At 40.0% G+C, this 27,361-nt stretch overlaps 1 protein-coding gene across 8 annotated transcripts in view; it reads right to left on the bottom strand.

The window, feature by feature from the left end:
• Positions 1-27,361, bottom strand: part of Sgcd (sarcoglycan delta) — a 940,103-nt gene that overhangs the window by 104,677 nt on the left and 808,065 nt on the right. For all 8 annotated transcript variants that reach the window (XM_074057632.1, XM_074057628.1, XM_074057629.1 and 5 more), the window contains one exon: positions 432-504. In XM_074057632.1, the coding sequence (XP_073913733.1) occupies positions 432-504 (73 nt within the window). The remainder of the gene's footprint in view (positions 1-431; positions 505-27,361) is intronic.

Genomic DNA, 27,361 nt, shown 5'->3' with positions numbered 1-27,361 from the left:
GCAAGTATACAAAACACTCACAGACGTTTCTGAAGCACATTCCACCCCAAGTGACAGATAGCTTACTACACTGGAAAACATCTGGATTGCATTATTCTTTTAGAAGCACTTTTTTTCTTTGAGTTAATCAACACCAATGCCTTTTGTAATTACATAGGTTTTCAGTATCATAAAATACAGCAACCAAAAAGCACCTCCAATGAATGAATCAAAAGCTCACAGTTACACAGCTGGCAACCTCTGACCGCAGCCCCTTCCTTTTCTTACACACTCAGAGAAAATTTTCTTTTAGTTCTAGTTTATCTTCAGTAATTCCCCAACCTCCACCCACTTTTCCTATGGTACCAGTGTCATTTTTACTCAAAACGCATCACTGGCCACTTCCATTAGGACATAGCCACTAATCAGGGCAATGGCAGTTAGAAACTTACCTTAGTTCCTTGAAGGGGTCTGCCCTGACGTTCGGTGTTTCTATAGACTTGGGAAAGACTGTGCCCTCGGCTCCTGTACACAAAAAAAGAAAAGCAAACGGAGGTTGGGGATGAGGCAGGATCACCTGGAGGTACAATCAGCACACAGATGGGAGCCAGCTGTAAGGACTCTGTTCCACAGCCCAGCACACATGTATTACCCAAGATGCACAAATGTTGCCAGCGGGTTCAGGAGAGCATCCAATCAACTCATGCATGCAATGTTGGAAACAAAGAAGAAATGTCTTTTCAAAGTGCTCTTGCTGAGATTAGACAGAGGCCATGAGGCAAATTCCATCTTGGCTTCAAAAAAAAAAATCAAATAAAAATTTAAAAGTGCCTGAAAATACAAAGGTCTAACTCTTGTCTCATAAGCCATCAGTAAGCACCCAAGTGGAAATGGCTTGAGAAGCAGTAAGTGGATGGCACAGATTTCCATGCCTATGACATCTCAGCAGTGACACAGATGGCAGGATTGCCTAATATCAAGCACAATTTTTTTGGAAAATAAAGTTCTGCCCTGTTGTCTTGCAAAGGTAACATGGTGGGAGGTCATTTGAACATCAGCACTTTGACACTTTGAGGATTGACCTTGATCTACAACCCAACCTAGACCTTAGAAGTCTTTCTTATTACCATCTGTCAGCCAAACCTTCCCAGCCATAGGTAACAGTCATTGTCTGATTTGCCTGTCCCCGAAAGTGATTTCAAACCATGTTAGCCTCAGTTTATTAGAGACAAAGGCTCTCAATAGAAGTTGTTCAGTTAAATGTAGCTGAGCCAGGATCCTAAACTTAGAAGTGAAGAAGTTTATTTTAATGTGTTGGATGTACATCTTTGATGCTACTGTAGGAGGGGTTGACTTTCTTACATTCATGTGAGAAGTTCTAGAATCCTCTTGCCTCATTACAATGTCTAAAAGTCCTTCAAACTTACTGTTCAAATGCTGAGCTTATCCTGATATAACAGTAAGTCTAGGAAAGTAAATTCTACAGCAGCTACAGAGATATTCAATTTGTTTTTGGCAGGATTAGCATTTGAACTCAAGGTCTTCTGCTTGCTAGGCAGGGGCTCTACCATGTGAGCCCTAGCCCCAGCCCATTTTACTTTCATGCTATTTTTCAGATACAGCCTAGTGTTTTTGCTGGGGCTGGCCTTGTACCATGCCTTTACTACCTATGTCTCCCATGTAGCTGGGATTATAAATGTGAGCCACTATCCCTGCTACCAATGATCAGTCTTTTAGATAAGAGTAACAGACACATGCACATACAATCAGAAAATAATTCCTCTACTTGACATTACCTATAGTCATTAAAAGAATATTGTGAAGAATAGTAATAACTTATGCTAAGCTAACATTTTGAGTGATCACTATAGACTCCATCATATATGTCCATATGTACTGACTCTTTTATCCCCTGAAACAACCTCACAAAACTGACAGTGGTGGGAGTCACCACCATTAAGCATGGGGTCATTTAAGACCCTTCTTGGCCTGTAGACACCCTTACCTTTTAACACTGCAAACCGTATCACTGTATCATTTCAAATACATTGAAATATGCACATAAAGAAATTTACAATGTTTTATGCAAATTTCCTAAGAACGTTCATAGTTTTCTTATGCATAAATTATTAATTTTGCTCTGGGACTTCAACTTTATTACATTATATACAACTGAGTAAGAATGACTTGGATAGAAAGCTTTTGTTAAGCAAGTATTAAATCTGCTTTTGCACAGTGCACATTTCACGTCTCTAACATTGTTAGGATCAATTTTTTTCTTTTCCTTTTTGGTGGGACTGGGGTTTGAATTTAGGGCTTTGCACTTGCAAAGCAGGAGCTCTACCACTTGAGTCACACCTCCAGTCTATTTTGCTCTGGTTATTTTTGGAGATGGAGTTTCTCGAGCTATTTGCCTAAGTTGGCTTGAACCATAATCCTCCTGATCTCAGTCTTAGTAGCTAGGATTGCAGATGTGACCCACCAGTGTCCTGCTGTTGTGACCCATTGAGGAATGCATAGGTCCCGGGCTCTGTGGTGACTGCCAAGGATGAAACAATGCTAGAGAAGTCACAGGACAATGCTAGTGAATGACACAAAGGAATGTGGCCCTGGGTTGTGTGACTCCCAAGAACACATCTAACCGCCCCTTGGTTTCATCAACCCATTTGGGACACTCCGTCCATCACTACTGCACTGAATAGGGTCAACTTTGAAACTCAGACTGTAGCTTTTGGCCATGTGAACCCTAGTTTCCAAACTATGATGGAAAGGAGCAATTCCATATTTCAATAAGACAAAGATTTTGTAATTTCTGTTTGGTTATATTATCTGCATTTTTTTTTTTAGCTCCAGCTGAAATCTTTTCTTCTACCTAGAATTCTATGAACACTAAAACAGAATTCACTGTATATGAATCAGCCTTCATTGCTTGGCTTAACACAGGGGATTAGTCCTACCATAGACAACCTTACTGATCTGAGCTGTTACTCTAATCCCTTGAAGCTAATGTGTCACCGACTACCATGTTTCTCTCACCCTCCTTGATGAAGCATCTGAAGCTCAATATTATGTATTTCACAGTTGTTTTTTTTAAATAGTACTGGGGTTTGAACTCAGGGCCTTTGCTTGCTAGACAGGCACTCTACCACTTGAGCCACACCCCCACTTCTTTTTGCTTTAGTTATTTTTCAGATAGAGTCTCCTGCTTTTGACTCAGGGCTAGCCTTAGACTGTAATCCTCTTACCTATGCCTCCCATGTATTTTGGATTACATTAGAACATCATCATGCCTGACTTGTTTGTTGAGATGGGGTCTTGAACCACAATCTTTCTGAGTAGCTGGGATTACATGTATGAGCCACCATGTTGGGTCTTATCTCACAGCTTTTGACTTTGCAGAATGTGTGCAGGGGTAGGATAGCTGTTACATTAAATCGGACCAATTATCTAAACTGAGAAATGTTATTTTCTTACATAAGATGAACCTCGACAGCCTGGGCTAATTTCTTTGTCCCATTTAAGCTCTATGCTGAGTTTGTTTCTTCGTTTGTCAAATTTAATGATGATTGCTCAGTGGCTACTTTAGTTTTTAACACCTGGTTGAATTTGGCTCAGAAAGGAGCTACTTGTTTGCATCTAGTAGCTCTTAGCTTTGCCACTCTTCTGAACAACTCTAAGGGGAACAGGTTACAATAAAGCCATCTTACCCAGGACAGTACTCCCTGAAGGTCTGCGGGAAGAACGTGATCTCCTTTAAACTCTAGAGGTATGTTCTCAGCTTTCTATGATCTATAAGTTCTCTTGCTGTCCTCCTGGCTCCATGTGTGTCTTGTTCCCTGTCATTCGGTTTGCCCAGCACAGTGGAGGTGGGGCATACAGTAGGTACTCAGCAAATATTTGTCAAATGGTCACAGCTCTCATTTGGCACTGAGCATACACCCTAGGATTTTAATTTACCTTGTAGATATTCACTCTGTTTCTTCAACTAGATCTTATGCATATGTGGCATGGGTCAAAGGTTACATATAGATAAACATCCAGTGGTTCTTCCAGTTTCTTCTGTTTGACCAATTTCCTATTGGGATTGCAACTTCCACAGGAGTACTAATTTACTAAATTCCTCATGCAGTGCAATATGCTTTAAGTGGGTATCCCAAGTCACAATTCAAAATATTATTTTAATTACACCTACAAAGTTTAAAGAGCTACACTAATGACAGAATACTATTTAAACTAAATAAAACACCTTCAAAATAGGAGGAAATGGAAGGCTTGCAGTGTCCTCTCCAGACTGAGGAAGTCCCTGTCTGTTCTATACATAAGATGACTAAGGCTGAAACCACATGACTCACAGTCACAGAGACCACATGCAAGCATCTCACTCGAGACCCAGCAAGGCCTGGGGTCCTGCTGTCTGTCCCTGCAGTGCCAGGCCAAGTGGCACCTGCTGAACATCCAGGCAGCAAGCAGCTGAGGGGCAGCTCCAAAAAGGATGTAGAAGATGATGGAAATGAAGGGCAAGTTATCACACTCACTCAGCTCCTTCCGTGAACCCCGTTAGTGAGCACTGTCAAGTGGTAGGTGACTTTATCATAACCCTTTATTTCCCTTCTTGAGTTGCTTAGAAAGGTGGCACAGCTGGGAGCCACCAGCTGCAGGCCAATGTAAAAACCTTTGAGTTGAATTTTGCTGGACTTGGACCAGGGTGGATGCATGTCCCAAATATGACTGATATGACTTTTAATGGAAAGGCACCAAAGCCTGTCATTTGCTGAGTGACTTTGGGCATGATTCTCTGTGCTTAGTGTCTTTCTCTAAAAAGAATATTGACAGTACCTTCCTCTGCTAGGGGTCTGGGAGACAGAATGAGATTTCTGGTGTAAACAATCTGTGGATGACCTTCAATGACATATTACTACCAGTAATAAAATGTTTATGAACCCTAGTCTTTCCTCTCCTTACAATCTGATCATGTCTCAGCATTTTTAAAATAATATTTAAAGCATTTACTCGGCACTTTGACGTTTTACTGCATATCCTAGGCTTTTCTCGGCTCCTTAGAATTATCTTACACTGGGGGGATGGTTAGTACTGGTTATTAGGGATGCAGAATCTGAGACTTGGAGAAGGAAAGAAGTTTTTCTGTAGCTTCACCACTAAGGAGAAGGGACTGGGAACTGAACGCAGGCTTTCGGGTCTAGACCTGACGCCCTTGATCATGACCTAGCCTGTCTCTCTCACCAGACTAATCTGCTCTCAACTCAAATATCTTTATGAGATCTGAACAATACCGATGCTGATGGCCTCACGCAATACTAACAACTCCCCAGTTACCCTTCCTTTAAAGGCAATCGCATGCACAATGAGAATTAATACTTTTCAGCGACAGCATTTCTACCCAAGCCCTACCAGGTGTCTGATTTTCACTTTTCCAGAAGCTGCACCGTGGACAACCATTCCTCAGGATGAGTTCCCCCATCCCACCCTTCATCCACTCGTGGATAATACGTTAGTTTCAATTTTATTATTTCAAAAAGGTTTCTATTAAAACCTTACTTACTGATTCCTTCTTTTGACACAATATAATTTAGTGGCAATAAGTGTTCATAAACAGTTTGACTAAAAAATCTATAAACCCATTTCAGCTTTATTTTAAGTTCCATTTAATGTTCCTCAAAGATGATTTCATCAATGCGTTTCCATTAGCTGGTTCTCTGCCCAATCACTTAATTCCATGTGATCAGTCAGGAATTTATAAAGCATGTGACAGGATCTATCTAAAGTGTTTTGAATCACCATAAAGATCATTGCAATGGTTCCTTTTCCCACTATCACAGGTAGGGGGTACACCTGTCAAAAAATCTCAAGGTATTCTGTTACCATAGGAACAAAAAGCAGCTTCTCCTCCCCAGAAAGGATGCTCAAATTCAGAGCTCAGCTTTGTCATGCTTTTCCCTCAAATTGACCTGGATGTCTAGCAACTTGAAGTCAGAATTTCTCTCTGGGACCTGACACACAGCACACAACCACTCTGGTCTTCAATTTCTACAACTGACAAAGGAGGGGTAAGCCCAGTCTCCAAGCTAAACTGTATCTTCCCAAATCTAAAATGTTACAAGGTTACAATGTGACCTACAGCAGATGAATGCCTGTAGCCTTCTCCTTTCCCCACTGTGTGAGTGGGGAGGGGATAACTACCCTATAACATCAAAGGAGTTTGCTAACCATTTTCTCAGTATTCAAGAAAAAAAAAAAAGCAAATAGGCTTTTGTCTAGTTTAAGTTGTGATTTTTCAAGTTTTTATTTTTGTGTTACCAGGGCTTGAACCAGGACCTTGCACATGCCAAGCAGACACTCAACCCCACCCTAAATTGCATTTAATTGGTCGAAATCACACCAGGAAATAACTCGTATAAGACAGAAAATGGCACAGTGTGAAATTGATTGTAGATGAAACTAACTGAAAACTAAACTCCAAAACATTATAAACTCATTAAAACTCCAAAGTATGACCTGAGGAAATTAAATTTATGAAAAACAATGAACAAAACAATGCCTGAAACTATACCTGCTATAAATTGTTGGACTATCGGGAGGTAGAAATTGGAAGGATTGCTGTTTGAGGTCAACTCAGAAAAAAAGTTAGCAAGACCCCATCTCAATAAACAAGCTAGGCACGGTATTTCACACCTGTAGAAATCCTGGATACATGGGAGGCAAAGGTAGGAGGATCACAGTCTGAGGCTGGTATGTGCTCAAAGTATGAGACCCTACCTGAAAAATAACCGAACATCAAAAAGGCCTGGCAGTGTGGCTCAAGTGGTAGAGTGCTTGCTGGCAAATGTAAGGTCTTCAGTTCAAATCCAAGTACCACCAAAAATAATAAATAAATATACTTAGATTCACAAAAGTTAACAACATGACTTTGGAACAACAATGACAGGAACGGTAGGATGACGGAAGCTATGCTCAGTGACATGGGTACCAGAACCGGAATAGATCAGATCTTTGTGGTACATGGAAAAGAACTGATCTCAAAGGCAACATTTAAAGATATTTTCTTTAAATAGGTCAAAAGCAGTTTGAGGCTATGTTCTAGAAAGCTGAGGAATCAAAGCGCTTAATGCAGTTTACGAGGTCAGTTCTTTCTTGACGCACGTCATTCACGTTGCTGCAGTTACGACTGATGCTTTTGCATTTACAAACATGAACTAAAGACCCGTGTTTCGGTTCAAACTATGGGGTCAAATGTTAACAAGGCAGAGCTAAAATATCTGTAAGCCAGGTGTGGTGGTGCCCATCTGTAGTCTCAGCACCAGGGAGGCTGAGGTGAATGTTGAAAGTCAGCCTGGGCTACACAGTGTGACCCTGTCACAAAAGAAGCAAAAGTCACATATAAAATAAAGAAAGAAAAAGAGAAAGAATGGAAAAGAGCTGATGAATATTGTTCAAAGTATAAAACACTGTAAGGTTTCTAATTTACATTTCTTGGGTGGATATAACTTGAATGACAGCCTTAATAATAACCACATTTTCCTTGATAAGGATATATGTTTATATCACTATTTGAGTATAAAATGAAGAAGTCAATCTGAAAAATGGTGTTAGGAAGATGGGGGAAGGGTTGACTTCATTTTTTGAAAGATCAGACACATGGGAAGCCAGTAAGCTGAGTCTAGATCTGATTGTACAGGCTCACGACAGGGTGCTATGTGGGTGTGGTTTGTCCCTAAGGATTTGAGGGGTGCAGGTGTGGTTCTCAGTTTGGCAGTCTGGAGCCTTTTAGAGTTGGAGCTCAATGGTCCTTGGATCATTGGGATGCAGCTCTCAGAGCAAATGTCAATCACTGGAAAAGGCTTTCATGAGAGCAGTTGTAATAAAAGCCTGATCCAGACTCCCGAATTGCTCTCTGGTTTCTTATTTCAAGTTGGGTTCTCTTCCTCCCATATATGCTCCCACCACTGTGATGCAATCCACCATTAGGCAGAGAATGAACTTTCAGCTTCTGAACCTGTGAGCTAAATAGAATTCTTCACTTCATAAAGTTAGCCAGCTTCAGGTACTTTTTTGTAGGAATAAAAACAGACCAAGTAGGGTCTTTGCCAATACATCCTCTAGTATTTCCCCATTTGTTATATAAAGCATGGGTGGCTGGACTGCATGATCTGTAAGGTCCCTTCCAGCTCTGCCATTTCATAATTCTCTGGATAACCAATTGGTTGAACAAACCAGGAGAGGAGGGTGTAATCAATACGTATCAAGTAGGAAGCTATGGATATGAAGCAGACAGACATGTATTCATAGTTGGTAGAGTGCAGTTTATACCACTAGTGTACAATGATTTGTTTCACGAAATAGTAAGTAAATGGTCTCACAAATAAAAACATATATAGTAGTGAAAAAGGTGATAAAGACTTAAAAAATCATGTGTCTCTAAAAGTATAAAACTTAAAAGTCACAGCCTGGACTGGTAGGTAAGTTTCCTAAAGAATTGAAAGTTCTGTTGATATTGGAAAAATTGTTAGGACTGAACTGGTCAAGAAGGGGATGGAGTAAGAGAACAGAGTATGTGAAGACCGCAAAGTTGGAAAAATCAAGTTAAATACAGAAGACTGCTGTGGCCAGGTCATAGTGAGCAAGAGGACATCATGAAGGGTTGAGACTGGAAAGAGGCGGGTCCCAGGGGGACTGTATAGAGCTACAGTGAAGTCATGGATTGCTTGTGTTAACCAAAAATTCCTGTGTTGAAGCCCTAACCCCACTGGGACAGTATGAAATGGGTCCTTTGGGAGATAATTGGGTTTAGATGAGTTGGACACCTTGTGAAGGGACTCGTGCCAGCACAAGAAGAGAGATGCAGAGAGCTTGTCCTCTCCTTGCTGGGCAGAGATAGAGCAAGAAGTCACCTCTTTGCCATCCCAATGCTCCTGAAGAGAGACCAGAGCTCACCACCCTCTGCCATCTAAGGAGAGTGAGACTATTGTATCTGCAAAGCAGAGAAAGGACCTGGCCACTGTGTGCCTGAATTCAGACTTCCAAGCTTCTGGAACTGAGAAAAATACATTTCTGCTGTTTAAACCACCCAGTCTCTGGTATTTGTCACAGGAGCCCAGATGGAATCATTGCACCCCAGGAAAAGATCCTGGGGGAGTGTGCTTCCCCCAGGGGATGAGGAGAGGCCAGGGGAGAGAAGGGGAGAGAAGGTGGGAGGCGGGACTAGAGACTGGCAGTGAGAGAGAGGAGGGAGGAGGGAATGAGGAGACAGTGAGAAGACCAACGGGCTCTGGCCATGTACTGGACTAGAGACAGAAGGGCGATCACAGGGTCTACAAAAAGACCAGCATGAATGTTCAAGGTCAAGCAGCAAATGCTCAAAGTCAACTGTGCCCATGGGAATCCTGAATTCCTCAAACAATATCCAGTTGTTGAGTATTTTACTTACAAATAGAAATTGCTTTTATTTGATAAAGGAAGTTTCTCAGAACCCAACTAAACTTTTCTTATGAAGGAGCAAGAAATATGATGAAGGAAATTTAAATTAATTCTCCTGTGATATTAATAAGTAATACTTGAAACAATGAACAGTCTAATAATTCTTTGAATATGAATAGTCTGAGCAAAATGATTTTCTGGTTGCTTCAAAGTTTAGCAAAAGACATTTTTATGTCTTCCCTTGTTTATAATTTTTCTAAAATATGTGAGATACTGTTTTTGCCTCAGTAAGTCTAGGCTAGTGAACAATTGCATTTTAAATATTCTTTAAAATCAGAGAGCCATTTTCCTACAAACCAATGTCCATGGTAAATGTAAGAGTAAATTCTCAGACAAGTGATCTCAGGAAATTCCTTAGAAACAGCGATTTTAGTGTTTAATTCTTAACATGCACTTTGGGCTTTCTCTTAAAAATAACATGCAGTGAAACACTCTTTTAAGGGAAATGGGTTGAGTTATGTTTAACCAAAGATTTAAAAGCACAGGAATCAACAAGGATGCAGAGTTTCCTCAGGCTTTGAGACAAAGCATACTGATCTTAGCTGTGAACTTGTGAAGGCTTTGAGACATGAGCAATACACAGATGCTAGATAATAACTTCTTGTGGAAAAAGTCACTTGGGACAATTTAATCCCATTGTGTCTCCTGGCAGCACTTAATAAACTGCTAATGCAATACTTCTGTAGTCACTCTAAGTAGTTTCTAGGATACACACCAAATATTTTCTGTTTTAGGAATTAGGACAGATTTTCCTAACTGAAAAAGTATAGACAATGAATTCACTCAACAAATATTTATGGAGAACTTACCCCTTACATGGTTTGCATTGAAAAAAGACTAAGGTTTTCCTTTTTCGGGATTGATTGCAAATTAATACAAAAGTTAAAAATAAAGTCTAGGAATGGTGGCCCATGCTGATAATCCCAGCAAACTATGGAGGCAGAAATGGGAAGACTGCAGTTCGAGGCCAACCCAGGCAAAACATTAGCAAGGCCCTATTTCAATCCATAAGCCGGTACAGTAGCACACACCTGTGGTCTCAACTATGCAGGAGGCATAGGTAGGAGGACGGTGGTCCAAGGTCAGTCCCAGAGAAAACACAAGACCGTATCTGAAAAATAACTGAAGCAAAAAGAGCCAGAGGTGTGGTTCAACTGATAGAACACTTGCCCAGGAAGTGCAAAGCCCTGATTTCAAATCCCAGTACCCTGAAAATTAAATAAATATAAATATATACAAAATCTGTAGTCATTGCAATTGTTATAACATTCATTGCCTATCAACACTTAACCAGCACCTACTATGTGCATGACAGTTTTGAGCCAATATTCAGTGAGAAAATTTGATCTCTGCCCTTGGGAGGGAGTTTATTACAGCTAGACAGATAGATATTAGAGGAAACATCAATTAACTTTTAAAATGAAAATTATTATAAATCACATATTTTCAATGGAGGTGATACTGTCTCGAAGGGGACAAAAACTGACTCTCTGCATAAAGCACAGTTATGTGCATATCATACTGGCATATATGTACTACATAGGCATATGCCTGTGGTAGTAGAATTTTATGGACTGGGGATGGATAGGGAAGAAGAATCTGGAAAGACTCCTTAGAAGAGGGGTATTAATTAGGCACTAAGAAGCAATTTCAAGTGCTGTGAGGCAGTGTGAGGAGGGAATGGAGCCCTGTGCTGGGATCTGACGAGGCTGGGCTAGAGGAGACATCTTACTGAAACATAGATGATCACAGGAATTATAAGAATGGACAGTGTGATCCAAGGAATGGCTCTAGTAATGTCAAAAGAGAACCAAGATCAGAATCTTAAGGGACTCCGGCATTAGCATTTGAATATGGAAGGATGAGGCACAAAAGAAATGGAGAATTAATGACTTAGAAAGGTGACCAGGATGGAGTAACACAGGAGTCAAGAGGAAAAGGTATCTGAAGGTGGGAGCCATTTGTGTGTGTTGATTGGTGCTGAGAAGTAAGGAGAGGAATTAAATGTGCACTGAAATCTGAAGAGATGTACATCAACATACAAGAGAGACACCTGCACACCCATGCTTATAGCAGCACTATTCACGGTAGCCAAGCTATTGACACAGACAAGGCACCCAGCAACCAATGACTGGATGAAGAATATGTGGTACATGTATGCAGTGGAGTATTATTCAGAAAGAATAAAATTATGCCATTTGCAGGAAAATGGATGAAACTGAAGATTATCACATTAAGCAAGATAAGCCAAGTCAGAAAGACAAATACCACATGTTTTTGGTCATATGTGGAATCTAGGAAAAAATAATATGACATGGTTGTAGAGGAGTGACTATGTTGGAGGTGAACCAGCAGGTGGGAAGATGGAGAAAGGGGTGGATGGTAGCATGAATACTGTAGAAGTGTATTCCATTTATGTGTGAAAATAGCACAATGAAATTCATCAAAACCTTGTATAAAGGAGATGGAAGGGAAGGGAGGATAGTTAAGAACAGATGGGGTGAATTTGATCAAAGTATATCATATGCATGTTGTAAATATCACAAACTGCTTGGTACAATTAATTTATGCTAATAAAATTTTTAAGAAAGTATGTGCTGAATTTAGCAACACGGAAGGACTTGACACCACAAGAGCCATTGTAAGAAAAGCTGGAGGCAGAACAGCAAGTAGGAGGGGAAGAGATAGATGGAGCAGAAGTGACCACTTCTTGACGAGTGGAACACAATGGGTCATGTGGGTACAGAATGTTGGGTGCTTGGTACTGACCACACACTGTGGGGCACCAGGCTGGGCGAGGCAGGCGAGCTGGAAAAGGGGGGCAGTGTGGATGCAGGCAGGCATATGAAGATATGTGGATTCAATGAGACTGAGAGTTTTGACAGATGGGTACATTGAAGAGAGCGTAACAAGTTCAGGGTTGTCTGGAACTAAGAAGAGGAATATGATAATGGGTAAGATAATCAGCTTCTTCTAGCCTCTGCTTTCTCCTCAGGAGAATAGGCTAATGCTCCCATATAAAGCTAATGGGAGACTTCATATATATATTATATATATATTATATTATATATATTATATATATTATATTATATTATATATTATATTATATATATATTAAGTAATATATATAATCTATATATGATATATGTTACATGAAGCAGTATGTATATATACTATATATTACATACGATGATGTCTCTATTTGAAGCATATACATAGCATATATATGGACGAGCATTATAGCCTGTAATGCAATGCTAGGTGTGCCTGGTACATCAGAAAGTGAAACAAATGATGGGCGTTTCTATTTATTGTGTTAGAAGATAATGAAGAAAACAAGAATACAAGATGAGTCAGAGGGCAGGTGTGATGGCAAATGCCTGGAAACCCAGCCCTGTGGGAGGAAGAGATTGGGAGGATTGCAGTTCAAGCTCAGACAAGGAAAAAAGTTAATGAGACCCTATCTCAAAAAAAAAAGGGATGGGTGTGGTGGCACATGTTTGTAATCCCAATGATGCAGGAGGCAGAGATAGGAGGATCATGGCCCAAGGTCAGACCTCCCAAAACATGAGATCCTAACTAAAAGAAAAAAAAAACTAAAAAAGCAAAAAGGGCTGTAGGCTTGGCCCAAGTGTTGGAGCTTTTGCCTGGCAAGCACAAGACTCTGAGTTCAAAGCTCACTATTACAAAAAGAAAAAAAAAAGATAAGGCCAGAGAGATGAAGTATACTATTAAATAATTTGAACGCCAACACTGGGGAGTAATAAAATAAGATGTGCTCTCTTTTGAACACTATAACAATTTAACTGAACTATATATACAATCAAAGTGCACATTTGTTTAGAATGTGAAACTTCAAGGCAATTTGAGATTCACATAAAGAAACACCCTGGCAAGATACAAAGAGACAAGTAGTTGAATTAAACAAACTCTACTCTAGAAACCAATGGACCAGAACTCATGCTTGGTGTATCATTATGCCCAAACTGGAAGAAATAAAAGGAACCATTCAAGCAGCAAGTAACCTCATTTCAGTTTCTTATGACTACATTATTTTTGATAGTTAAAAAAAAAAAAACAACTGAACAGTAAAACAAACAATTTCCCATGTGTAATATGAATGAAACCCTCTGGGATAAGGCAGTCAGGGAAGTATATGAATCACTGGGCGCAAGTGAGCAGGTGAGGCACATGTCTTCTACATTTGAGAGTACACTTGAGGAGATACCTTGTTTCTCAAAGGTGGTGCATCTTATGTTCCATGAATGAAGTACATGTGGCCTTCCTCACCCATACTCCCCTCCAGTCCTCCATGGGACAGGTGGCCAGCATCAGATTGCCAATGTGGAGGGAGAGAATCAAAATGAGCAATTTTGAATGAGTCTAGGAGAGTTCTGGCTCTGCCTGGCCATCCACCTGGGAGTGAGGGGCAGGTGGGGACTTAGTGGGAATCTCCATTTGCAAGTGTCTTTCTCAGTGTTGAGAGCAATGAAAATTTGGACAGTCAATGGACACCAGGGAAATCCAAGAAAATATGTTTTTAAGGGTTTCCTGGTCATTGGGGAAGAGGTCACACTGTTCTTATGGCCCAGTAAGTGGGTGGTGATGTTTTCCTATAGAGAAGGAAAATGAATCATTACTTGAGAAATACAGAGAAACATCGTCTAAAAAATAATTGGAGACACTTAGGAATTCATTTAAAGGAAATAAAGATGATGACATGAAAAGTGAGAAACAGCAAATTGAAATCTTCATAAAAGTGAGGAAGGTTTCAAAGCATCAAAACACTTGAACGATTCAACTTCTGAATTCAATCTTGTTAGGAAGTAAGCCTTAAACCAGACACACTTTACAGGTGACTTTCAGAGCCATTTTGGTTATATGATTTTTACCTTATTCTCAGGATGGCTACCATATTATTTTAAGAACCATTTCCCTCTTTTCCATTGCAAACAAAACCCTGATATCATTTACTGTAGCAAAGCGCCAAGCTAAATAAGCACCTTGCCAGACTCTCTTGCAGCTATCAGGGAACATATAACATAACTACATTTGAGTTGAGAGGTAGGTAACGGTCTCTTGGAGAACACTGGGGAAGTCTGACTGCCCAGCATAGGTGGGGCTGGTTGCACTCTACTTCTATCTTCCTATCTGGATAGCAACATATGTGAAGCTTATGTTTACTCTTCTAAACCATGAGAAAAAGACTAAGATTTCTGATTTATTTACCAAGCCACTATGAAGCCACCAACACTTGTCTACCATTGGACTTACTCCCATGAAAGAAAAACAAGTCCCTAGTTATGAACTGAGTCCCCCTAAGAGAATTCTGCACCTTTATGCTCGGTACCCCTCTATCCATCACCAAGGGGAAAGAATTTAAATGACCTTTAAAAAGGTTCACTCCCTATACCTGAAGTTTTGCAATAAGCAAAAGGACCAAAAGTTGAAAATCACTGGGTTTTTTTGGTGGGGTGGGGTGAAATAGGGTCTCATTATATAGTCCAGGCTGGCCTGGAACTCTCTCTGTTGCCAAGGTTGGCCTTGAACTTGTGATCTTCTTACCTCAGCCTCCAAGTGCTAGGTTCACAGGTCTGTACCACCACCCCTGGCTGAAAGTCACTCTTACTGTACCTTTATACTATGTGGAAATATCTTTTCACTGATGGCTGACTGAAGTGAGTTCTCCCCTTTACTTGCCTTTGTTCAAGGTGTTTTTCATCAGAAAATATCCTTCTTTCCTTTTTAGTGGATCAAATTCTAAACACTACCTCCATAAAGAAACCTTCCGTGGTCATCCCTCAGTTATTGTAACAGGTACTTAGACGCTGCTTTTGTTAAAACAAAACACTGACTACTCACTAGGGCCTGCAAGTGTTCAAAGAGTAAAAGCCTGACATCCCAGCCTTCATTTTGTAGCTGCATCCCTTTGCCCTCCTCAAGTCACTTTGCCGCCATCTTGGAATCCAGAAAGGACAGGAGAAACACCTTCTCACTGGCAGGAGGACTCTCACTGTAACAAGGCCCTACCTGACCAATCCTGAGACAATGAGCAATTGAACCACGTATGACAGCCACTTCTGCCCTCTGGAACCACACCTGTGATTGTAACCGTTCAGTAACAGTGTCTTTTCCTCCTGCCCCCAATTCTTACTCCTCTATTTAAACCTAAAGCAAATGTATGGAGAAGATGGGTAGAAATGCATCCCTTGCCTTTCCCCATGGTGTGCCTGTGCTGTGTTAATTAAATCTCCTTACTCTGACCTCCACCATTACTCATCTCTTCATGTGGCATGTTGGGTGAGTGGTTGGACCAGACCTGCGGAACACTGGAGTCTGGACCTGGGGTCTGTCACTAAGTGCTCCTCCTTCTGTGCTTGCACCTTGGGTAACACCTCACCTGCACCTTGGATGAGCACTTGCTTCATTCTACCTTGTGATAGGGGACATGGAATGAATTTGCCTTTACTACAACACAAGTTACTGAGATTCAAGGACACCTCGTGGAAATTCCGTGCTTTTCAAGACAAGAGGCCTGTGCTTCAATATTTTGAATTCAATTTGGCTCAAGCAGGGAAAAACCACAGAATGAAAAGAGCCTTACAGAAGGGAGAGAGGTAAGAACTATTCCACTGTGCTACATCAGCTTGCTGTCCAGGAAGGCAAATGGCTACAAGGAAAAGTCTCCTGACGGGCCTCTGTTCTCTCACAGCTCTTTTTTATCGCCTCACCAGCTTAGTGTCTTCAAATCAACTGCTCAAAGTAACAGTGGGACAGGTTTTTCTTTTTTTTCATGGTTTACAGCCATTGATGATTTCCTATAACAAGCTGTACTTTGTAAAAGGACAATCTGTTTTTTTTTTAATTTTTAATTTATTCATATGTGCATACAATGTTTGGGTCATTTCCCCCTTCTTCCCCGTGCCCCCTTCCTTGCCCCCCGCCCCTTCCCTCTCCCCTCCACCCCCTCGCTACCCAGCAGAAACTATTTTGCCCTTATCTTTAATTTTGCTGAAGAGAGAGTATAAGCAATAATAGGAAGGAACAAGGGTTTTTGCTGGTTCAGATAAGGATAGCTACAATCACATTAATTTCCTGTGCGTGTGTGTTACCTTCTAGGTTAATTCGTCTTGGACTAACATTTTCTCTAGTTCCTGGTCCCCTTCTCCTACTGGACTCAGTTGCTTTAAGGTATCTGCTTTAGTTTCTCTGCATTGAGGGCAAAAAATGCTACCTAGTTTTTTAGGTGTCTTACTATCCTCACCCCTCCCTTATGTGCTCTCGCTTTATCATGTAATCAAAGTCCAATCCCCTTGTATTTGCCCTTGATCTAATGTCCGCATATGAGGGAGAACATATGATTTTTGGTCTTTTGGGCCAGACTAACCTCACTCAGAATGATCTTCTCCAATTCCATCCATTTACCAGCGAATGATAACATTTTGTTCTTCTTCATGGCTGCATAAAATCCCATTGTGTATAGATACCACATTTTCTTAATCCATTTGTCAGTGGTGGGGCATCTTGGCTGTTTCCATAACTTGGCTATTGTGAATAGTGCCACAATAAACATGGGTGTGCAGGTGCCTCTGGAGTAACCTGTGTCACAGTCTTTTGGGTACATCCCCAAGAGTGGTATTGCTGGATCATATGGTAGATCCATGTCTAGCTTTTTAAGTAGCCTCCAAATTTTTTTCCAGAGTGGTTGTACTAGTTTACATTCCCACCAACAGTGTAAGAGGGTTCCTTTTTCCCTGCATCCTCGCCAACACCTGTTGTTGGTGGTGTTGCTGATGATGGCTGTTCTAACAGGGGTGAGGTGGAAACTTAGTGTGGTTTTAATTTGCATTTCCTTTATTGCTAGAGATGGTGAGCATTTTTTCATGTGTTTTTTGGCCATTTGAATTTCTTCTTTTGAGAAAGTTCTGTTTAGTTCACTTGCCCATTTCTTTATTGGCTCATTAGTTTTGGGAGAATTTAGTTTTTTAAGTTCCCTATATATTCTGGTTATCAGTCCTTTGTCCGATGTATAGTTGGCAAATATTTTCTCCCACTCTGTGGGTGTTCTCTTCAGTTTAGAGACCATTTCTTTTGATGAGCAGAAGCTTTTTAGTTTTATGAAGTCCCATTTATCTATGCTATCTCTTAGTTGCTGTGCTGCTGGGGTTCCATTGAGAAAGTTCTTGCCTATACCTGTTAATTCCAGAGTATTTCCTACTCTTTCCTGTACCAACTTTAGAGTTTGTGGTCTGATATTAAGATCCTTGATCCATTTTGAGTTAATATTGGTATAGGGTGATATACATGGATCTAGTTTCAGTTTTTTGCAGACTGCTAACCAGTTTTCCCAGCAGTTTTTGTTGAAGAGGCTGCTATTTCTCCATCGGATATTTTTAGCTCTTTTGTCAAAGACAAGTTGGTTATAGTTGTGTGGCTTCATATCTGGGTCCTCTATTCTGTTCCACTGGTCTTCATGTCTGTTTTTGTGCCAGTACCATGCTGTTTTTATTGTTATTGCTTTGTAATATAGTTTGAAGTCAGGTATCGTGATAGCTCCAGTGTTGTTCTTTTGACTGAGTATTGCCTTGGCTATTTCTGGCCTCTTGTGTTTCCATATAAATTTAATGGTAGATTTTTCAATCTCTTTAATTAATGTCACTGGAATTTTGATGGGAATTGCATTAAACATGTAGATTACTTTTGGGAGCATTGGCATTTTTACTATGTTGATTCTACCAATCCATGAGCATAGGAGATCTCTCCACTTTCTATAGTCTTCCTCAATCTCTTTCTTCAGAAGTGTATAGTTTTCCTTGTAGAGGTCATTCACATCTTTTGTTAGGTTTACACCTAGGTATTTGATTTTGTTTGAGGCTATTGTAAATGGAATTGTTTTCATACATTCTTTTTCAGTTTGCTCATTGTTAGTGTATAGAAATGCTAATGATTTTTCTATGTTGATTTTATATCCTGCTGCCTTGCTATAGCTATTGATGATGTCTAGAAGCTTCTGAGTAGAGTCTTTTGGGTCTTTAAGGTATAGGATCATGTCATCTGCAAATAGGGATATTTTGACAGTTTCTTTACCTATTTGTATTCCTTTTATTCCTTCTTCCTGCCTAATTGCTCTGGCTAGGAATTCTAGTACTATGTTGAATAGGAGTGGAGATAGTGGGCATCCTTGTCTGGTTCCTGATTTTAGAGAGAATGGTTTCAGTTTTTCTCCATTAAGTATAATGCTGGCTGTAGGTTTGTCATATATAGCTTTTATAATGTTGAGGTACTTTCTTTCTATTCCTAGTTTTCTTAGAGCTTTTATCATGAAATGATGTTGGAACTTATCAAAGGTATTTCTGCATCTATTGAGATGGTCAAGTGGTTTTTGTCTTTGCTTCTGTTAATGTGGTTTATTACATTTATTGATTTTCGTATGTTGAACCACCCCTGCATCCCTGGGATGAAGCCTACTTGGTCATGGTGAATAATCTTTTTGATGTGTTATTGAATTCAGTTTGCCATTATTTTGTTGAGGATTTTTGTGTCAATGTTCATTAAGGAGATTGGCCTATAGTTCTCCTTTTTGGAGGTGTCTTTGCCTGGTTTTGGGATAAGTGTAATACTGGCTTCATAAAATGTGTTCAGCAGTTTTCCTTCCTTTTCTATTTCGTGGAACAGTTTAAAGAGGGTTGGTATCAGCTCTTCTTTAAAGGTCTGATAGAATTCAGCAGAGAATCCATCAGGTCCTGGACTTTTCTTTTTGGGGAGACTCTTGATTGCTGCTTCAATTTCATTTTGTGTTATAGATCTATTCAGGTGATTAATATCCTCTTGGTTCAGTTTTGGATGATCACATATATCTAGAAATCTCTCCATTTCTTTAAGATTTTCAAATTTATTTGAATATAGGTTCTCGAAGTAGTCTCTGATGATTTCCTGGACTTCCATTGGGTTTGTTGTGATCTCCCCTTTTGCATTCCTGATTCTACTAATTTGGGTTTTTTCTCTCCTCATTTTAGTCAGGTTTGCCAGGGGTCTGTCAATCTTGTTTATTTCTTCAAAGAACCAACTTTTTGTTTCATTAACTCTTTGTATGGTTTTTTTGGTTTTTATTTCATTGATTTCAACTCTTATTTTTATTATTTCTCTCCTTTTATTTGTTTTGGGATTTGCTTGTTCTTGTTTTTCTAGGAGTTTGAGATGTATCATTAGGTCATTGATTTGGCTTCTTTCAGTCTTTTTAATATATGCACTCATGGCTATAAATTTTCCTCTCAGGACTGCCTTTGCTGTGTCCCACAGGTTCTGGTAGTTTGTGTTTTCATTTTCATTGACTTCCAGGAACTTTTAAATTTCCTCTTTTATTTCATCAACGATCCATTGTTCATTAAGCAATGAGTTATTCAGTTTCCAGCTGTTTGCATGTTTTTTGTCTTTACTTTTGTTGTTGAGTTCTAATTTTATTGCATTGTGATCAGATAGTATGCACGGTATAATTTCTGTTTTCTTATATTTTCTGAGGCTTGCTTTGTGCCCAAGGATATGATCTATTTTGGAGAAGGTTCCCTGGGCTGCTAAGAAGATGTATATTGTGTAGAAGTTGGCTGAAATGTTCTGTAGACATTAAGTAGGTCCATTTGATCTATTGTATACTTTAGATCTAGGATTTTTTATTGATTTTTTGTTTGGATGACCTATCTATTGATGATAATGGGGTGTTAAAGTCTCCCACGACCACTGTGTTGGAGTTAATATATGCTTTTACGTCTTTCAGGGTATGTTTGATGAAATTGGGTGTGTTGACATTGGGTGCATACAGGTTGATGATTATTATTTCCTTTTGGTCTATTTCCCCTTTTATTAGTATGGAATGTCCTTCTTTATCTCGTTTGATCAATGTAGGTTTGAAGTCTACTTTGTCAGAGGTAAGTATTGTTACTCCTGCCTGTTTTTGGGGGCCATTGGCTTGGTAAATCTTCTTCCAGCCTTTCATCCTAAGCATATGCTTATTTCTGTCAGTGAGATGGGTCTCCTGTAAGCAACAAATTGTTGGATCTTCCTTTTCAATCCATTTTGTCAAGCGGTGCCTTTTGATGGGTGAATTAAGTCCATTAACATTAAGCATTAGTACTGATAGGTATGTGGTGATTCCTGCCATTTAGTTGTCTTAGTTGTTTGAAGGTTTGATTGTGTGTACCTAAGTTGAGGTTACTCTCTACTGTCTTGCTTTTTCTTTTCCTGTGGTTTGGTGCTTCCTGTCTTTTCATGGTTAAATTGGGTTTCACTTTGTGTGTGCAGAATCCCTTGAAGAATCTTTTGTAGTGGTGGCTTTGTGGTCACATATTGTTTTAGTTTCTGCTCATCATGGAAGAGTTTTATTGCTCCATCTATTTTGAATGATAGTTTTGCTGGGTAGAGGATCCTGGGGTTGAAGTTATTTTCATTCAGTGCTGGAAGACCTCACCCTAAGCTCTTCTTACTTTTAATGTTTCTGTTGAGAAGTCTGCTGTGATTTTGATGGGTTTACCTTTGATGTTATTTGTTTTTTCTCTCTTACAGCCTTCAATATTCTTTCTCAGGTCTCTGTATTTGTTGTCTTAATGATAATATGCCATGGGGTAGAGCTATTTGGTCTGGTCTGTTTGGTGTCCTGGAGGCCTCTTGCATCTGTATGGGAATAGATTTCTCTAGATTTGGGAAATTTTCTTTTATTATTTTGTTGCATATATTAAGCATTCCCTTTGCTTTCACCTCTTCTCCTTCTTCGATGCCCATGATTCTCAGGTTTGGTTTTTTGATGGTTTCAGTCAGTTCTTGCAGTTTCTTTTCACAGGTCTTGAGTTATTTAACTAACAGTTCTTTGGTTTTTCCTTTAATTACCATTTCATCTTCGAGTTCTCAGATTCTGTCCTGTTCTATTCTGCTGGATTGGCCTTCCATTTTGTTTTGCAGTTCTGTTTTGTTCTTTTTTCTGATGTTTTCCACATCCTGAGTTGTTTCCTCTTTAATGTTGTCTATTTTCCTCCTGAGTTCATTTATCTCTTTATTAATCATGTTCTTTGTTTCACTTTGGTGTTTATACAGTGCTTCTATGGTTTCCTTTATTTCTTCTTGTGCTTTTTCGAATTCTCTATTTTTGTTGTCTTGGAATTTCTTGAGTGTCTCCTGTACATTTTGGTTGACCATATCCAGTATCATCTCTATAAAATTCTCATTGAGTATGTGTAGTATGTCTTCTTTTAGATTATTCTTGTGGACTTCATTGGGTTCTTTGGCATAGTTTATCTTCATTTTGTTGGAGTCTGGATCTGAGTATCTGTTTTCTTCATTTCCCTATGGTTCCTGTACTAATTTTTTGCTGTGGGGAAACTGGTTTCCCTGTTTTTTCTTTCTTCCCTTCATTGCCCTTGGTGTTGTTATTGTCCCTGTACCATGTGCAATTAAGTATTTTCTAGCTTGTAATACTAACAATGGTGATATTTAGAATGGAAGGGTGAGAGGAGAGGGAAAGCAAAGAGGTTAAAGAGGGAAAAACAAATAAACAAAAAAACCCAAAACAAACAAACAATAGTTTCAAAGATATAAACAGGGAGAAAGAGTGTACTAATCAACAGTAAGCTGACCAGGCATTAGACAGACAGAGAGAGGATTGAGAAAAAAATAAAATTAAAAAAATAAAAATTAAATAAAAAAAAATTAAAAATCTCCAAGTTCAAATGCAATAAAGTTTCAGTCTGAATAATTTTGGTGTTAGTCCCTCAGCTTTCAATCCTGGAGATGGTGTCTCAGAAGCGGTTCTGCTGTTGTCTCATCAAAGGGGAAAAAAAGCCAAACCAAACCAAACCAAACTAAAACAAAACAAAACCAAAAAAACCACCACAAAGTGTCCCCAGTTCAAATGCAGTACAGTTTCAGTAAGTTTTTCCGCTTGCAGGTGTAGTTCGGTTGTTGTCTCATCAAAGGTAGGGAGGAAAAAAAAAAAGAGTCTGGAGACAGTTCTGTGAATGGTATCTATGGCTGTGTTTTGCCTGCCCACTGCTGTCAGCCTGCTATTGCTGGAGGCGTTATTTATGCAGATCTCTGGGGTGAGCTTAGCACTCACCAAGCCCCACAGGCTTTGTCTACTTAGAGTTCTCCTGTGTGCGAGCCTCTGCTACAAGCTTTCCCCTTTCTAAGCACACTGGGGGAGGTGACACTGCACCCGCTTTCTCAGGCCTGTGTGTTTATTTACAGCTCACGTGGGAAGTGGGCCTACTCCCTTCTCCTTTGGAGTTTTCCTCCCACCGCCACTTTTACAAGGTTTCCTGTTCCTGGTTGCTGGGTGGGTGCCGCCGCTCCTGCCTTCTCCAGCCAGCTTGTGAGGGATTTCTTCTCCCCCCTCTTTGATCCTCAGGGCACCCCATCCTCTTTGCTACATGTCTTTTTTGTTGTTATCACTTATTATTCTTTTTTTTTCTTTTTTTCCCTGGGTGGGGGTCGGTCTGTCCAGGGGGTTGTGCTGATCTGGCTTAGGGCTGTCTGTGGGAGTATCGAGTGCCGCTTAGCTCACCTTGTGGTCCACATCTTCCCAAGCCATCTGGGCACTGCTGTCTGGGGGCGTGCGGGAGCCCTCCTGGTTTCTCCATTTAATGTGAAGTGGAGATGCTATGCGCAAGCTGGAGGTGTGGAGGAGTCAAAGTTTTGCCTCTTCTTGGTGGTTTTTCCTGTAAGGTGTATCTCCAGCTTCTCTCCAAGATTTTACATTAGGAGGTACACTTTCTGCTTCCTCCCTCTAGCCACCATCTTGGATGACAATCTGGTTTTAACTCATACCTTTAGCTTTGTCTATAGCTTGATTATGTTTTGCTTTTGTTTTTTTCTTTTATTGATTTATTAGTATATTATAGTTATACTGGGGTACATTGTGACACTTACAAAAGTGCTTACAATATACCTTAGTTAGATTTACCCCTTTCATCTTTCTCCCTTATCCCTCTGCCCCCCTCTTCTTGGAACAGTTTCAATAGGTCTCACTGTTCCATTTTCAGACATAAGTACATAGTATATCCACCATATTCTCCCTCTTTCTCCCTTTCCTTATGACCTCCCCTTCTCACTTGTACCCACCCTCATGCAGGACTTGTTTTACCTCCCTGTCCTTCATGTTTTAAAACAGACATTTTTATTTATGATGGCTATACAAGAAGTTTCATTGTGACATTTCTTATATACACGATTACACAAATTGGTCTATCCCTTCCACTATTCTCCTTTCTACCTTGGTGCTCTTCTTAGGGTGATTCTAACAGGTTTGAATGTTATGTATATGAATATGTATAGAAGGTTCATCAACCATATTCACCTCCTTTACTTTCTTCAACTACCCTGCCTCTCCCATTAATGGCTTCCTCTTAGTGTGACCTGTTTAATTTGTGCTTGCCCTCCCCATATTTTTCTCTCCCCTTCCTGTAAGGCAGGTATTCATAGCCTTCATACAGCTTGGATGTTCGTTTGCTTCCATAAAGGACAATGTACTGCATCTACGGAATTTGAAAAAATAACTAGAGTTGTGCATTTACCTTCATAATCAAAATGTAGCACAATTTTATCACTGCAAAAGATGCTCCTGCTTCCCTTTTATAGTTCATCAGTCTCCTGAGCTATAACCCCTAGCTCCCACTGGTCCCTTGTGGTTCTGCCTTTTGGGGATGTCATATACATGGAGACAGAGTTTGGGGTCCAACTTCTTTCACTTAGCAAGATGCATTTGAATTTCATGATAGATTTTCATTGGATCAAGAGCACAAGTTTTCTTAAAGAAGCAAGTGTTGCTGCCTTTTGTAAAGCCATGATGGAGAGTGTGCTGACTATTCTGCAGGGACAGGGCTGGGGATAGGGACAAAGATGTCTCGAGGGGAAGCCAAGGAGAGGGCAGACTTTTCCTCCTCTGACTTAGAAAAATTCAGAAATCTAGCATCCTTGTAGGACCAGAGTGGCTATTAAGGGAGTGGCAACCTTTCAGAGGGTTTGGCTGTGTTATGCCTGCAGGAGGCAGGACCCCTTGGCACAGAACCTGCAGCCCAAGCAAAGGTTCCTAATCTCTCTGTATGGCAAGGGAATTGAGAGGAGACTTATTTTAAATGACCAGAAAGACCACAAAATTGAAGCTATCAAAGACAATCTTATTGGACCAATAATTAGCAGGGCTGCCCTTATTTTCTTGTCAATCCATATGCTTCCTCAACTATTGAAGAACCCAGTAATGGTGAAGATGGAATGTCTAGTAGATTACTGTGAGAGCTCAGAGACAGATGGAGGGAATGAAAGGCAGAGAAACTGCTGGTATTTAATGAGTACTTACTATTTGCTAGACATTTTCCTAAGTACTTCATGGAGTACCTCTATAAGGGATATGATATTATTATGTCCCTAGTTTCAGATGAGGAAACTGAAGCACAGAAAGGTTTCATAGAGGATGGTGTGAGAACCAGGATCTGAACACAGGCAAATCTGGTTGCAGAATGCATATTCATAACTCCTTGCTAAATGTGTTACATTTTCAGTCACAAGTTAGGGACTTTTGATTCAGATCCATAGAACCCCTATTCCAAAGTCCACCTCAGAATCATTAAGTTTGTCCGTGCACATCTTACTCATAGCTGCTTCTTTGTTGAAAGGTCTTTCAAGTGTTTGGTACCATTTGAATTGCTATCTGCCCACACCTGGCCAATCAGACTCTAGCTTAAGAAGTGTAACCAAATACAGAGGAAAGCTACAGTCGGTGACAGGTACTACACAACAACTAATGCTTATGGAGAATCATTGAATCACTTTTATAGATATTGCCTTCATCTTCAAATAATAGGGCTGGGATGAGAAACCACACAAAGCAATACCAGAGTTCATATTTTTAACTTCCTAACAGATTTTTGGGCTGGCAGCCATGTTGAAAGGTGTATAAGAGGTGACATTTCAATTGGGAAATGTGAAATAGCAAAGCAGAGTAAAAAGAGGTTACACAGCTCCCCAAGAATGAAGGGAAAACTTCCATTCTAAATGCTTCCCTTTTGCAGATCACAAAGTGCTTTCCTGAATGTAGGTAACTGTTCATGAGCTGTCTTCTCCCAATGTGACAATGTGCATCTCACTTTTCCCATGATGTATCTGGGGTGGATTCTGTTTCTTATAAAAACAAACATGTCCTTAGACATCTCCAAAACAGGTCCCCATGATCATTTTTTGACCCCCCCCCCAACTCTGTGCCTCTGTGTCTAACACTCCATGGGTCTGGGTGTACATCCACTCAGCACATAGGCAGCTTTTCCATGAATGAATGGCTCAGAAGCATGGTGGAGGTTCTCCAGTTCACTAACTTTGCTACATAACACCCAAGCCATGGCCAAATGTAATAAGCTTGAGTTCCCACTTCCTTTGCCTCCACTGCTTCCTAACAGTTAGCAAGCTCATGAGGATAGAGCTATAGAGAAAAGACAGGGCAATAAACAATGCAGTTTCCTTTAACTATGTCATTTATCATTGCAAATCTTCCAGAGTCAGCAAAAAGCAGAGTCTGAAGAAAGGTCTTTAAAAATAAGATGCCATTTATGCACATGAGGCAAGGAAAGAAGGAACAGTTACAATGTCTATCTGGATAACATGCTTTCTCTCCTTTTGATAGGAGAACAATTAATTACTTTGAGAAATTGAAGTGAGCTGATACAAGTTCTCTTCCTTTTTCCAGTACAGAAGGAAATGTGATTCAGACTGGCCAACCAGAATGTCTGATTCCTTAGACAGAGTGAGTGATCCAAGGGCATATGACCCAAGCAGGCTAATCAGGTCTTTTCAAGGATTATATGACTGCTTGGACAAAGATGTTCTATCTCTCTCTCTCTGAAATAATGTCTATTCAGGAGTTGTGGAAATAAACCTGTACAGAGGGAGAAATGTTAAGAGCATTATGGTTAGGCATGCCTAGACTTCCTAGTTATGTAACTCAGAACATTCCCATTAAAATACTTTTCCTTAAAGCAGATTAATTTTGCTTTCTGTCATTTTCAATTAGAAGCACCCTGGAAGAATACATTATTTTCTTTGCAGGGTGGACGGTTCTATGTCTTCACTGTCTATCTCTAATACTCCACTAAAGCAGGAGGAATAGCTCTCCAGAGCTGCAAAGAAGTCCCTTTTGAGAGAAACCATGGCTCTGACAAGATTTGACATCACACAACCACTCAATACAAAATGGAAACTCATAGCCCACAGAAGCTCGTCAATTTTCACCAGCAGTCAGGAGTTGTGAAAACAGGTATACTCAAGAACGTTCTTCTAGTCTGAACTGGTATAACACACTTTTGAAGGTATTTTCCATTTCTCTCTAACAATCCTGGGGCAAACATGTTTTGTGAGGCTCTTATACCTTTTCTCTCCATCCCTACCAACAGCACCAATGTCACACAGGAGAGAAAAACTACACTATCTATGAAGTCTGAGTTATTCAGTGCCAAAGAATATGTTTTAGATGTTGAACTGATTGTCTTTAAAAGGAAAAAGAGAAAGTGTCAGAACCCATATCTGCTGAGCTTTTTAGTTCCATTTGGGTATTTGCTAAGTGTATCGTGTGCTGTTTTGTCAATCTGAGTGACAGTTAATCAATACTAATCTGATGCAGGTAGATTTTCCCCCTTCCCTAAACAGGATTAAGGTGTACTATCTATGAATATATTTCATTCCAGGCTGTAAATCCATATGCTTCAACATAAATGCATTAGCATCTCTTAAATGGAATGTACTGTGTATACAAGGAAATAAAGACGAATCACCAACGTGTCCTCAAAACTGCCTTTCTGATCCATTATGAAAATATTTAGCTTTTCAAAGCAGTGCTAAGTGGATCTGCTACCTTCAATTATTT

Source organism: Castor canadensis, chromosome 16, assembly GCF_047511655.1.
Source record: "Castor canadensis chromosome 16, mCasCan1.hap1v2, whole genome shotgun sequence".
Lineage (NCBI taxonomy): Eukaryota > Metazoa > Chordata > Mammalia > Rodentia > Castoridae > Castor > Castor canadensis.
This window is presented reverse-complemented; position numbering and strand designations above follow the sequence as displayed.